Here is a 13850-nt window from a genome sequence, read left to right on the forward strand (position 1 = left end):
TGAAAGAATGGAGAAAGGGAGAAAGAAAGGAGGGTCCATTGCACTGGTTGCTGAGTTAGAGAAAGAGAAGGAGATGAAGATAGAAGCTGTGGAGTCCACTTCAAAGGTCTGTGAAAACAAGGGCAAGGGGCTGGTAGCAGAAAATGAAGATTCTGTGAGCCAAGATGATATGGATGACATTGATGAACATCTTGCATTTCTTTCTAGAATATTTGCCAAGATCAAGTTCAAAAAGAAATTTGGAGCAGCTAAGCCAAATAGAAACATGGTGGATAAATCAAAATTCCAGTGTTTCAAATGTGGTTTGGCAGGGCACTTTGCCAGTGAGTGTAGAAATCCAGATTCCAGCAAGAAGAAGTTTGAGCCTGTGGATTATAAACAGAAGTATTTTGAGTTGCTCAAACAAAAGGAAAGAGCTTTTATTACACAAGAAAATGACTGGGCAGCAGATGGTTTGGATGAGGATGAAGATGTCAGCTATGTCAATCTAGCCCTAATGGCCAAGTCTGATGAAACAGAGACAAGTTCTTCAAGTAATCAGGTAATCACCACTAACCTTGCACATTTATCTAAAGCTGAGTGTAATGATGCAATAAATGACATGTCTACAGAATTATATCATTTGTATGTTACAATTAAGTCCCTCACTAAGGAAAATGCTAAAATCAAATAAAACAATTTATTTTTAAGTGAAAGGAATAATGTGCTAGAGTCTTAGTTTATTGAATTTGAAAAATTGAGAATAGAATGTAAGATTGCTAAGGAGGAATTAACTGAGTCCTTGAAGAAAGAAGAAATTTTGAAGAAGCAGCTTGATCACGAACAAGAGGTGATTAAGGCATGGAAATCATCTAGAGATGTCCATGCTCAAATCACCAAAGTTCAAGATATTGTGTCCTTCTGTGATGCAGCCTGGAAAAAGAGTAAGGAGAAGCTAGAATCCAATTTGGTTGAAGGATTGCTAACAGATGTAGACTCAACGGATGATGAGAGTCATCCGTCGGATAATCAAAAAGGTTATCCGTTGAGTGACATAAATCCTCATCCGTCGGCTGTAAGCAAACCTGTGAGTAAAGCCAAACTTGCCAAGTTAAATGAAAAATATGGATCAGTTTCCAAAAACTTTATTTCAGGAGAATCTAGTCAAGTGGAGAAGGTGAAGAAAGTGAATGTTGGTCATCTGTCCATCAAGCAATTGAATGACAGACTAGAAAAGATTGAGGTTAAAACAGGGGCTAAAAAGAAAAAAACAATAAAAATGGTAAAGTAGGGATTAACAAACATAACAACTACGCACCTGATAAATATGCTCCAAGAAAAATATGTGTTAAGTGTGGTAGTGTTAATCATCTATCTGTTAATTGAAAACTTGCCATGCATACTTCCATGACTGTACCACCTTCTTTTCCCAATATGAGTGTTATGCCTTCTATGCCTATAAATGCTATGTCTACACAGAATATGAATGCACAGTTTGCTAATATGCCATTTGTACCTAATCCTTATTATGCTGCATTTAGTATGCCTCAAATGCCATTTAGCATGCCCTACTGGAATAACATGTTTGAAAATAGCATGCCATTTCCCATTAATCAAAATGTGCATGATAATTTTGTTTTAATGAATGGTTTCAAAGGTCCAACTCAGATGACTAAGGATGAATCTGATATCCCCAAGTCAAATGAGATCAAACCTAAGAAACAAAAGAAGAAAGCTAACAAGGCAGGACCCAAGGAAACTCGGGTACCAAAATCAACTTGATTTGATTTTAATGTATGCGGGGAAACATAAAGAATCGGTGGTACTTGGATAATGGTTGTTCAAGACACATGATTGGAGATTCTACCCTGCTCACAGAGTTCAAGGAAAGAGCTGGCCCAAGTATTACTTTTGGAGATGACAGCAAGGGTTATACTGTGGGATATGGCTTTATTTCAAAAGACAAGGTCATCATTGAGGAAGTTGCCTTAGTAAATGGTCTCAAGCATAATTTATTGAGTATCAGCCAGCTTTGTGATAAAGGCAATTCAGTAACCTTCAATTCAGAAGCCTGTGTTGTGACAAATAAGAGAAGCAACAAAGTGGTTCTTACTGGAGTGAGAAAAGGAAATGTGTACCTAGCTGACTTCAACTCATCAAATGCAGAATCTGTTACTTGTCTTCTCTAGTAAAGCAAGTCAAGATGAAAGTTGGCTATGGCACAAGAAGCTATCCCATCTAAACTTCAAGACCATGAATGAGCTTGTAAAGAAAGAACTGGTTAGAGGTATTCCTCAAATAGAGTTTTCTAAGGATGGACTGTGTGATGCTTGCCAAAAGGGAAAGCAGATCAAAGCATCATTTAGAAAGAAGCTTGATTCAACAATTGAAGAACCTTTTCAACTGCTACACATGAATTTGTTTGGACCATTCAATGTGTTGTCCATCTCAAGGAAAAGATTTTGCCTAGTTATTGTAGATGATTTCTCAAAGTTCTCTTGGATATATTTCCTAAAGTCTAAAGATGAGGCTAGTGAAATCATCATCAATCACATAAGGCAAGTCAACAATCATCATGATTTCAAAGTAAGAAGGATCAGGAGTGACAATGGAACTGAGTTCAAGAATTCTGTCATGAGAGCATTTTGTGAAGAGAATGGGATTATGCATGAGTTTTCAGCAGCAAGAACTCCACAACAAAATGGAGTAGTAGAAAGAAAGAACAGATCAATTATTTATGTTAGTCAGCCTTCTGGTTTTGAAGATCCAAATCTACCTGATCATGTATACTATCTTTTGAAAGCACTCTATGGATTGAAGCAAGCACCTAGAGCCTGGTATGACACTTTGTCAAAGTTTCTTTTAGAGAATCACTTCACTAGAGGTACTGTAGACAAAACTTTATTCTTTAGAAATGTTAATGGCTCTAGCATACTTGTTCAAATTTATGTAGATGACATTATTTTTGGCTCTACAGATGAAAAACTTTGCGAAAAGTTTGCCAAATTGATGCAAAGTAAGTATAAAATGAACATGATGGGAGAACTAACTAACTTTCTTGGTTTGCAAGTTAAGCAAGTTAGTGATGGAATATTTATTAGTCAAACTAAATACATTTATGATCTTTTAAAGAAGTTTGAACTAATGGATTGCACATCTGCAAAAACTCCCATGGCTACTGCAACTAAACTTGAATTAAACACTACTGAAAAGTCTGTGGATATTTCAAATTATAGAGGCATGGTTGGCTCACTTCTATACTTAACAGCTAGCAGGCCAGATATAATGTTTGCTATATTTCTTTGTGCTAGATTTCAGGCTGATCCTAGAGAATCTCATTTAATTGCTATTAAGAGAATTTTCAGATATCTCAAAGGTACACCAAAACTTGGCATTTGGTACCCTGGAGATTCTGGTTTTGATCTAACTGGTTATTCAGATGCAGATTATGCAGGTTATAGAATTGATAGAAAAGTACAACAGGAACCTGTCAATTTCTAGGAAACAAGCTCGTGTCCTGGTTCAGTAAAAAGCAAAATTCAATTTCTACTTCTACAGCAGAAGCTGAATATATTGCTGCTGGGAGTTGCTGTGCACAAATTTTATGGATGAAAAACCAATTGCTAGACTATGGTCTGTAAGTGGAAAGAATTCCCATTTTCTGTGATAACACAAGTGCAATTGCCTTCACTGAGAATCCAGTACAACATTCAAGAACAAAGCACATAGACATCAAGTACCACTTCATAGGGGAACATGTAATGAATGGTACTGTGGAAGTACATTTTGTTCCAAGTGAAAAACATCTTGCAGATATATTTACCAAGCCATTGGATGAATCCACCTTTTCAAGGTTGGTAAGTGAGTTAGGTATGCTTAATTACTCTTGAATCTTTTCAAATATTTTGCAAGTTGTAATGCAGCCAGAAATTTAATTGATTTTTCAGTCCTGGATGAAATTTTGGCTAAGTCAAAATTTACATCCCGACGGATGATCATTATCCATCGAGTTCGATCATCCGTCGGAATACTATTTTTTTAATAAAATCAATTATTTTTCTGGAATTTTTTATAACTCGACGGATAACTGTTTATCCTCATCCGTCGAATTGTCTAAATCTTAGCCATTAATTTTCTGAACATTATCTATCGAGTATACTTACAGTTTGTAAGCATAACACGACGGATAATTGATGAAATTTTTACAGTTTATCTTTTTAAATGGCTATTTTGGGCAATTTTTATTGGTCACTTTATTTTACTTTATTATTTTTGACAGTTATTTTTGAGATAATATAAATGTAAAATTCTTTTTCATTTCATTTCTTTTATCATTCTCAATTCATCTGCTCTAACTTCTTTCTTTCTCAAAAGCAATTACCCTCTCTCTCTGTAACTTTTACTCTCTAACAATGGCAACAGTCGTCAAAATCATGTCTCAAACTGGCTTTATCTATGAGAAGAACAATTTCACGGCTATAGTGAACTAAGGGATTCAACAGTCTGGCGACTACCACAAAATGATGGATTTTGTGCAAGGTTGTAAGCTCAAATATGCCATATTGGAGTCTCCCACTATCAACTGTGAGGTTGTGGAGGAAATATGGACGACTGAAGTGTACAACTCAACTGACAAGACCATCACTTTCACTATTAAAGGTAAGGAATTCTGTGTTAATAGTGACATTGTTAAAGCATGCTTTAAGATTTCTGATAATACTGTCACTACTCCACACACAGACACTGATATTGTTAACATGTTAAACTCTATGGGTTATGCACTCACCATCTCTAAATTAAGTGAAATTAGGAGATTGGGTCTTAGGAAAGAATGGAGTTATCTGTGTGATGTAGTTGCTAAAGTATTTTCTGGTAAAATTAGCAACTTTGATTCTGTTAATATCTCCATGCTTAACATGCTTTACATGCTAGTAACTGATAACTACTTCAATTTTAGTGATTTAGTCTTGTTTGAGTTGGGGTTTAAGTTAGGGGAGCTTAATAAGAGGGGTAAGAATGTTTATTATGCTAGATTTTTCATGATGCTTGCTAACCACCTCTCTGAGGATATTGTGCTTGAGAACCCAACCAACAAGTTAGATTGTTGGGTTCAAGAAAGAAGAATTATTACAAATCTCAATAGAGCAGATCACCACAAAGAGGTGCCACTCTTCTACTTTCCAGTTATGGAGGCACCTCAGGTAAGTGAGGTAATTTCAACTGTCTCTACTCTTCCAACCTCAACCATTTCTTTGCCTTCTAGTGTAGTAGTGGCATCTGTGTCAATGACCAGACAGATGCCTACCCAAGCTACCAAAACCAAAGTTTCAAAACCAAAGATAAAGAAAGCCCCCTCTGGTGTCTCTCAAAAGATGTCAGTTGTAAAATCCACTAAACACAAAGAGGGGAGTGTGAAGGTAGGAAAGACAGGTGAGGGACAGGGTGAAAATCAATGAAGCCCTAAAGATAAGGATGGTGAGCATAGTGTACCCAAACCAAGCCACACCACAATTTCCCAACAAACTGTGGTTGTTAATAAGGATAAAAGCTCAATTCTAGTTTCATCCTCCCAAAAGGATGTAACTATTGAAACAAGCTCTCAACCAAGAGCACAGAACAAAAGGGGTAGGGACACAAGTTCACCACAAACCTACACAAGAAAGAAGAAATCTAAAACCTTTGGGGATGCACAGGACACACACACAGTGCAAACTGGAGCTAAAAACCTAGTCACTGCACCATCTCAAAGTCAAATTGATGTGGCTCCAACAAATATGGAGTCACAACCAAAATCTGTACAAATTGAAACACCTTAAACACCAAATTCTCCCACACAATCTTTGGATGTTGACATGATTCAAACATCACAACCATATTCTCCATCTTTAACTCTGTTGGAGAAGCCAAAAATCTATACAAGTGAGTATCATCTTCTAGATGATTTATTGGCTCACTTGCCATTTCTTTCTGAGACTGTTGAGACATCTGTGCCAAAATTTTCATCAATCTACACAGAGTCCACAATAGTCTCCACTCCAAACTCATTCATTTCTACTCACTCGATGGGTATTGTTCATCTGTCGAGCAGTGATTGTATCACGACGGATGTGCCTAACAGCAGTCATCCATCGGATAGTCAAATTACTACCCGGATGGATATTTCTCATCCGTCGGTGTTTCTGCACAAATCCAAAGTTCAACTATAGTTACAAGTGCAGATGACTTAGTAATTGTGCAATCACTATTAGGATTGAGGGAAGGTAGTGACATGAGTGAGAGTCTGGTTTGCTCCCAGGAAAAAGGAGAGGAAAAGAGTGATCCAATGCAGTCCATTTCTTCAGGACTGACAAAAGTGAGTGTGAGGAGTCCCTAGATGGTGAAGGTGAGGGTGTGAGGGTGGGGAGCCAATGTGAGACCTTGATGCAAGAAAAGAGAGATAATAAGAGAAATACAGGTACAGGAGACATAAGGGTGGATGTCATTGTAAGTGAGTCAATGAATGTCCAGGATGCAGAAAGGGAGGGACTATCTCAACAAACTCAAGTTGTTATAGATTCTACCTCCTTAGATGCTGAGACATTTACTCATCCTGTTCCAGCATATCAACTTCTAGCTGGACAAGGCAGTGACAATACAAAAAGGATGCTAAACTCGGTGCACATCACACAGTCCATGCAAAGAGCTAAGGATGCCATCACAACTTTGCCTTCAACCGTTGGTGATGTTGATTGTGAGACTGGTGGTTCAGAAGAATTCTTTGGAGGTAAGGGTGGAAATAGTGAAGAAGAGCCATTGGACATAGGGGGAGAAGTAGGCCCTAGTTCAAGATCAAACATGCCATCTTGGGCATTTTCAAAATAGTGTGATGAACACTATTTCAAGACAACACTCATCCAACTTATCAGCCAAACACAGTCTGCACTTCATCATCCACAAATGCTAGCACCAAGAAGCTTCTGCAAGCACATCTTGCATCTCTCTAACTACAGCAAATATCAGGCTACCAACAAAGTCAAAATGTCTCTCTCATCAAAAATTAAGTTGATCAACTTAAGAAAGACATGTCTGACAAGTTGGAAGCTAGACTTCCAGAGATAACAATGATAGACATCAAAAGATAACTCAGGAAAAACTCTGATCTTGCAACCAAGGTGGATTCCTTGGACAAAATAATGGTTGCTATGGAAGCTTCTCTTACAGCAATCCATCTACACCATGTACAATAAACAGACTTGCCTTAGAAATTGGTGGCTGCACAGACTCCTCCTCTACTCAGCTTGATGATAACAAAAAGGGGGAGAAAGAGAGTTCTAGGAGTGAGGGGGAGCAAAAAGTGCTTATCATTCAAGTAAGTAAAGCAATTGTGTCAATAATTGCTTTCACAAAGCCACCAACTAAAGATAGCATTGATCTGATAAATGAAGCAGCAACCACTTTGAGAGCAGCTGAGAAGAAGCAGTTCAGTACAATCAACTGAGAAAAAATTGATGAGGATATTCAAAAGAAATTTGGTCTAGCAAAGAAGCCAGAAAAATCAGTCATTCATCACTCTCAAGTTAAACAAATTTTTGTGAATGAAATGAGCATGAACTATCTAGTAAAAGGCCAGACATCATGCATCAAATCCCCAAAGGCAGATCTAATCATGAAGCCAAAGGTGAACTACCCAAAATCTTCACTAAAGAACCCTTTGGACACAGTGTATGAGACACCAAAGCCTGATAAGAAGAAACTGTTGTCAAGATCTATTGCATTCTACAAGGATCCAGCTGATTTAGCATTAAAAAGGAGAATTGCCAAAGTTTTCAGAAATGGTTAGGAAATTTGTGTGGTGGCTGGACACCCTCAATTTGCTGAAGCAAAAAGGGAAGAAAAGGCAAGATTGAAGCAAGAAAAGAAGCAAGATGCTCTAGATGCTAAAAAGCTCAAACAAAAGAAGGAGCAAGCTGCTATCTTGGCCAAGTTGCAAGCTGTGAAACCCACACAACAAATTCCTGAACAACCATCTGAAACCACTGGATTTAAGGATCTGAAAATGCAAGAAGAATCACAGCAGAAAAGAAGGTTTAGATACAAACTTCACTCCAAGATAGATCCATCCAAGAATTTCCATGATGAACTTATTATTCCAAAGGATGAGCCAATAGACTGGGATAGTCTACCAATTCCTGAACTCAATCTACCTCATTTCATGAAGCCAAAGAAGATAAAGACCAGAGCAGTCAAGAAAGTGAAGCCCTCAACTCTAAGATCCAAGTCCCTAACCAAAGCTCAAACCAAGGTCAACAAGGGAGATATCATGTACATCTGTGACATCAAGAAAAATTTTCTGATCTAAACCTCTATCTAGATGAACTGGAAGAAGTTAGAGGGATTGATGCTTACAGGAATCTACCTGAAAGGTTAGTATTCAAGTACAAGGGAGGAAAAGAGATATCATGGCCACTTCACAGGATTCTTCAAGAGAGCCAATCTGTACTGATAAAAGTTTATTCATCCTTCAAAACGAACTTTGGATTCAATGTGATAGCTAGAAGATTAGTTCTAAAGAAGATTGAAGAACCGAGGAGTATTAGAGCCAAAGATGCACTCCCAAAGACTTTAACTATTCCTTACACAAGGAGTAGAGTGCATCTAAGGCCCTACTGGCTGATGGAATTTATGGATGATAAGGGAGTTAGAAGATTTTTCAGATTAAAAGACCAGTTGAGCATCTCTAGCAATGAGACTCTTCTGGAAATGCAAGGAATGCTAGATCTCTCAGAATCTGATGAACTTGAATTCCACATGCAGCTCTAAAATCAAATAGAAGAAAACAACATGAGGCTTTGGAAGAAATCCAGACAATCAAGGAAATAGATCAATTTGCTCAGACTAGAGGAGCACCTTGAAAATGATTATGAACAAATCTTTGTACACTTTGTCTTGTCAATTTTTTTATTAAATAATGCAGCACTTCTTGGTTTTATCTACTATCTTTTAAGCCTGTATTTTTAGGGTGTTTTGTTATCATCAAGTTTCTCTTAATTTATGACTACAATTCTAGTAGACATAAATTGGGGGAGATTGTCGGGAATATGTTGTGAACTTGATGATTACATTAACAAAACACCTTAGTACATTTAACTTAGTGAAAAATATAGCACTCGATGGATGATCAGATATAGTCCCGACGGATGATTCAATATAGTCCTGACGGATGATAATTTGACATCCATTGAGTGAGTAGCTTATGTAATAATAAGTATTGTAACACATTTCTGTGAACAACTTTGTATAGATCATGTAGTAGCATATGAATGATGTTGACAATTATTAGATATGTAGAATATGTTGATTAATTATAAATATAAGATGTCTTGTAATTCGGCATAAGTGAAATGAAGTCAAGTGCCAAATAGCTACCCGACGGATGATCAACAAAGCTACCCGACGGATGATCAACAAGGCAACCCGACGGATGACAAGCATGTACCCGACAGATGATCAATTCAAACATCTGTTGACAGTGACAACACATTCACATGCGTTGGGTGTTTACAAAAGGAATGTGGGAGCCTGTTTAACAGGAAATAAAGAACAAAGAAGAATTACCATTTCCATGCAAGTTAAGAAGATTTTCAAAGATGCTGGAATAGAGTAGTGAAGCAGCATGGTATTAGACTTGATAGGTTTTGTTTTATTATCTTGTCTTATTACTATGTAATCTTGGTGATATATAAACCAAGAGTAGCAAGTAGAACAACAAAAAGACTAAGCAAATACATTCTCAGAGAAACAATTGTAAGCTGTATCCTGTAGCATTTTTCTGTAAGTTTAGTTGTTCATATTTGTAAGCAGCTGTGAGCTACTCAAGCTTCACAGGGTTCTCTTAATATATATATATATATATATATATATATATATATATATATATATATATCTGATGGATACATTCAAATCCACCAGAAAGTTTTAAAGACTTGTGTTTTTATTACTTGTGTTTTGATTTATCTAACTCTTCATTCCGCACATTTCAAATCAAACACTTATATATTATTAAGATATAACCATTTTTCATTAATCTGAAAAAGTAGCCAGAATTACATTCAACCCCCCTTCTGTAATTCTTGTTGCATTGTTAGGGACTAACAACTTTCCCTTTGGCACGAAAAACTCGGTCATCCAGGAGTATCTATGATGCGTCGTATCGTTGAAAATTCTGTGGGACATCCTCTTAAAACTCAAAAGATGATATCCCAAGATGAACTTCATTGTTCAGCATGTTCCTTTGGAAAATTGATTATCCGACCATCCCCAGTTAAGCTTCAAACCGAGTCCCCGAAATTCTTAGAAAGAATTTAAGGTGACATTTATGGTCCTATTTATCCATCTTCTGGCCTATTTAGGTACTTTATGGTGTTAATTGATGCGTCAACTCGATGGTCTCATGTATGTCTACTTACAACCCGAAATACAGCCTTTTCCAAATTACTTGCCCAAATAATTAAACTCCAAGCTCAATTTCCTGACCATCCCCTTAAATTAATCTGACTAGATAATGCTGCTGAATTTACATATGCGACTTTTAATGATTATTGTATGTCAGTAGGAATCTCAGTCAAACACCCGGTAGCTCATGTACATACACAAAATGGTTTAGCAGAATCCCTAATTAAAAGACTTCAACTTATTGCCTGTCCCTTACTCCTAAGAGCAAAGTTACCTATATCTGTTTGGGGTCATGTAATACTTCATGCTGCAAATATAATTAGAATAAGGCCTTCTGCTTACCACAAACAATCCTCTCAAGAATTAGTTCTTGGTGAAGTACCTAATATATCTCATTTAAAAGTATTTGGTTGTGCTGTGTATGTTCCTATATCACCACCACAAAGAACTAAAATGGGACCTCAAAGAAGAATTGGTATATATGTTGGTTTTGATTCTCCGTCTATTATAAGGTATCTGGAACCATTAACTGGTGATATTTTTACTGCTCGTTATGTTGATAGTCATTTTGATGAATCCATGTTCCCTAAATTAGGGGGAGATAATGATTTGCATAAATTAAATTCAGAAATATCATGGAATGCATTAGGATTAAATTCTATTGATTCACGTACTAATCAATGTGAATCTGAATTTCAAAGAATTATTCATATGCAAAATATTGTTAATCAAATGCCAGATGCTTTTAGTGACTCTAGACATATTATAAGGTCACATATACCTACTGTTAATGCTCTGGTACGAGTTGAAATCCCTACTAAGAAATCAATTCCTGAAGAATTGATTGGTGATTAAAAGCCACACCAGAAGCGTGGTAGACCTATTGGTGTAAAAGATATTATACCACGAAAACGAAAATTGATTGGAATTGCCCCAGAAGTGGCAAGAGTTTCAGAAAATACCCCAAAAGTGGTATTGCCTCCTGAAGAGGTTCAAGCCCCTGAAGTGGTTGTAACAAAACTCCCAGACGTGGGATTGCCTCCTGAAAAGAATGTTGCCCCAGAAGTGGCACATGCCCCAGAAGTGGCAAATGCTTCCATAGAAGCAAAGGTACCTAAAAACTATGAGATCTCAATGAATTATGTCCATAATGTGAAATTACTGAATCGTGGGAATATTGAGGTTGATGTATATGCTTTTTATGTGGCATCTGATATTATTATGAACTCCGATCTTGAACCACGAAGTATGGAAGAGTGTCGACACCGAGATGATTGGCCAAAATGGAAAATTGTGATTCAAGAATAATTACAATCCTTGCGCAAGAGAAATGTATTTGGACCTGCAATCCAAACACCAGTTGGTGTAGTCTCCGTCGGGAATAGATGGGTATTTGTACGAAAACGAAATGTGAAAAATGAAATTGTGAGATATAAAGCCCGGCTTGTAGCCCAGGGATTCTCTCAAAGACCTGGTTTTGATTACCAGGAAGCGTACTCTCCTGTGATGGATGGAGTTACTTTTCGTTATCTAATGGGTATGGACGTTGTGACAACATACCTATATGGATCACTTGATAGTGATATTTATATGAAAACTCCCGAAGGATTAAATATTGAGGAGACTAAGTTTCGACATTTATATTCTGTTAAATTGCAACGATCATTGTATGGTTTGAAATAATCTGGTCGTATGTGATACAACAAGCTTAGTGAATACTTATTGAATGATGGATATGTTAATAATCAAGTGTGTCCTTGCATTTTCATTAAACGATAATCAACTGGTTTTGTTATTATTGCTGTATATGTGGATGATTTGAATATTATCGGTACTACTGAAGATATTACTAATACTGCTAAATATTTGAAAAATGAGTTTGAACTGAAAGATCTTGGAAGGACAAGATTTTGTTTAGGTATACAGATGGAGCTCTTATCTTCAGGAATATTTGTTCATTAATCAAACTATACTGAAAAGATTCTTGATCGGTTCTACATGGATAAAGCTCATCCACTAACCACACCAATGGTTGTTCGATCATTCGAGGTTAAAAATGATCCTTTACGTCCTAGAAAACAAGATAAAGAGGCTCTTGAACCTGAAGTTCCATATCTCAGTGCAATTGGCGCTCTCATGTATCTTGCAAACAATACACGGCCTGATATTGCATTTGCAGTGAACCTGTTGGTAAGATTTAGTTTTGACCCTACTAAAAGGCATTGGGATGGAATCAAATATATATTCAGATATCTTCGAGGGACAACCGATCTTGGACTATTCTTCCCAAAAAATTCAAGATCACGACTAGTTGGATATGCAGATGTGGGATACATGTCAGATCCTCACTTTGGGCGATCACAAACAGGTTACCTATTTACATATTGTGATACTGCTATCTCTTGGAAGTCTACAAAACAGACTATGGCCGCAACTTCATCAAACCACGCAGAGTTACTAGCAATTCATAAAGCAAGCAGAGAATGTACTTGGCTAAGGTCGGTCATTCAACATATTCGAGAATCATGTGGATTATCAAGTATTTCAGACAGTCCTACAGTTTTATTCGAGGATAACTCGGCCTGCATCAAACAACTTAAGGAAAGATATATTAAAGGGGATCGAACAAAACACATATTACCAAAATTCTTCCACACTCATGAACTTCAAGAAAATGGTGATATTGATGTCCAACAAGTTCGCTCGTGCGATAATCTGGCGGATATACTTACAAAGTCACTACCTACATCAACATTTGAGAAGCTGAGAAATAATATGGGTATGCAGAGGTTAAAAAGTTTGCTACATCAAAATGTCAAAATGTGAGATATTTTATTCAGGGGGAGGCTGTACTCTTTTCCCTTCGTCAAGGTTTTTATCCCACTGGGTTTTTCCTTGCAAGGTTTTAATGAGGCAGTCAATCTTTGCAATAACTCACATTTGACAATCAAGGGGGAGTGTTATAATAATGATTGTCAAATCTTACTAAGGAAGACTCGCGATACTTACTAAAGAAGACTCGCACAACTTCTCAGAGAAGAAACTTAGTAAGGAAGAATTTTGATTAAAATGCTATCTTATCCTTTCGTAGCACGTGCAATCCTATCTTATCTTTTCGTAGCACGTGCAATCTTATCTTATCTTTTCGTAATATGTGTAATCTTATCCTATCTTTGAAATCAGACACACTGAAAAACATATTGAACAATAATTCTCTCTCTTCAATTTCTACTCTCTCTATGTGCATTTATTAAGTCATACATTATCCAGTAATTCGAGATTTACAACACGTTATTCACAATAAAATAAACATATTTAATTGTTTATTGATGGCAGTGAAATTCTCGCTTAATCAAATCGCAGTGGATTTTAGTCATTGTTAGAAAATATTCTTTATCTCCTTTTTCAATCCGCTTTTTTCGCAGGTTTTTATACCTTTT

General features: G+C 36.7%; 1 protein-coding gene across 1 annotated transcript; it reads left to right on the top strand.

The window, feature by feature from the left end:
• Positions 1–10560: 10560 nt before the first annotated feature.
• Positions 10561–12093, top strand: LOC141695644 (uncharacterized). Its single transcript, XM_074499877.1, has 3 exons — positions 10561–11208; positions 11269–11656; positions 11771–12093. The coding sequence occupies exons 1-3, from the start codon at positions 10561–10563 to the stop codon at positions 12091–12093; spliced, it is 1359 nt and encodes a 452-aa protein (XP_074355978.1).
• Positions 12094–13850: the final 1757 nt, after the last annotated feature.

The sequence above is a fragment of the Apium graveolens genome, chromosome 11, assembly GCF_009905375.1.
Source record: "Apium graveolens cultivar Ventura chromosome 11, ASM990537v1, whole genome shotgun sequence".
Taxonomy (NCBI): domain Eukaryota; kingdom Viridiplantae; phylum Streptophyta; class Magnoliopsida; order Apiales; family Apiaceae; genus Apium; species Apium graveolens.

Coding starts and splice junctions, on each gene's coding strand:
- LOC141695644 (XM_074499877.1), top strand. CDS start 10,561: ATGTCAGTAGGAATCTCAGTCAAACACCCGGTAGCTCATGTACATACA. Junction 11,209..11,268: donor TACCTACTGTTAATGCTCTG/GTACGAGTTGAA, acceptor GGTGATTAAAAG/CCACACCAGAAGCGTGGTAG. Junction 11,657..11,770: donor CTCCGATCTTGAACCACGAA/GTATGGAAGAGT, acceptor TCCAAACACCAG/TTGGTGTAGTCTCCGTCGGG.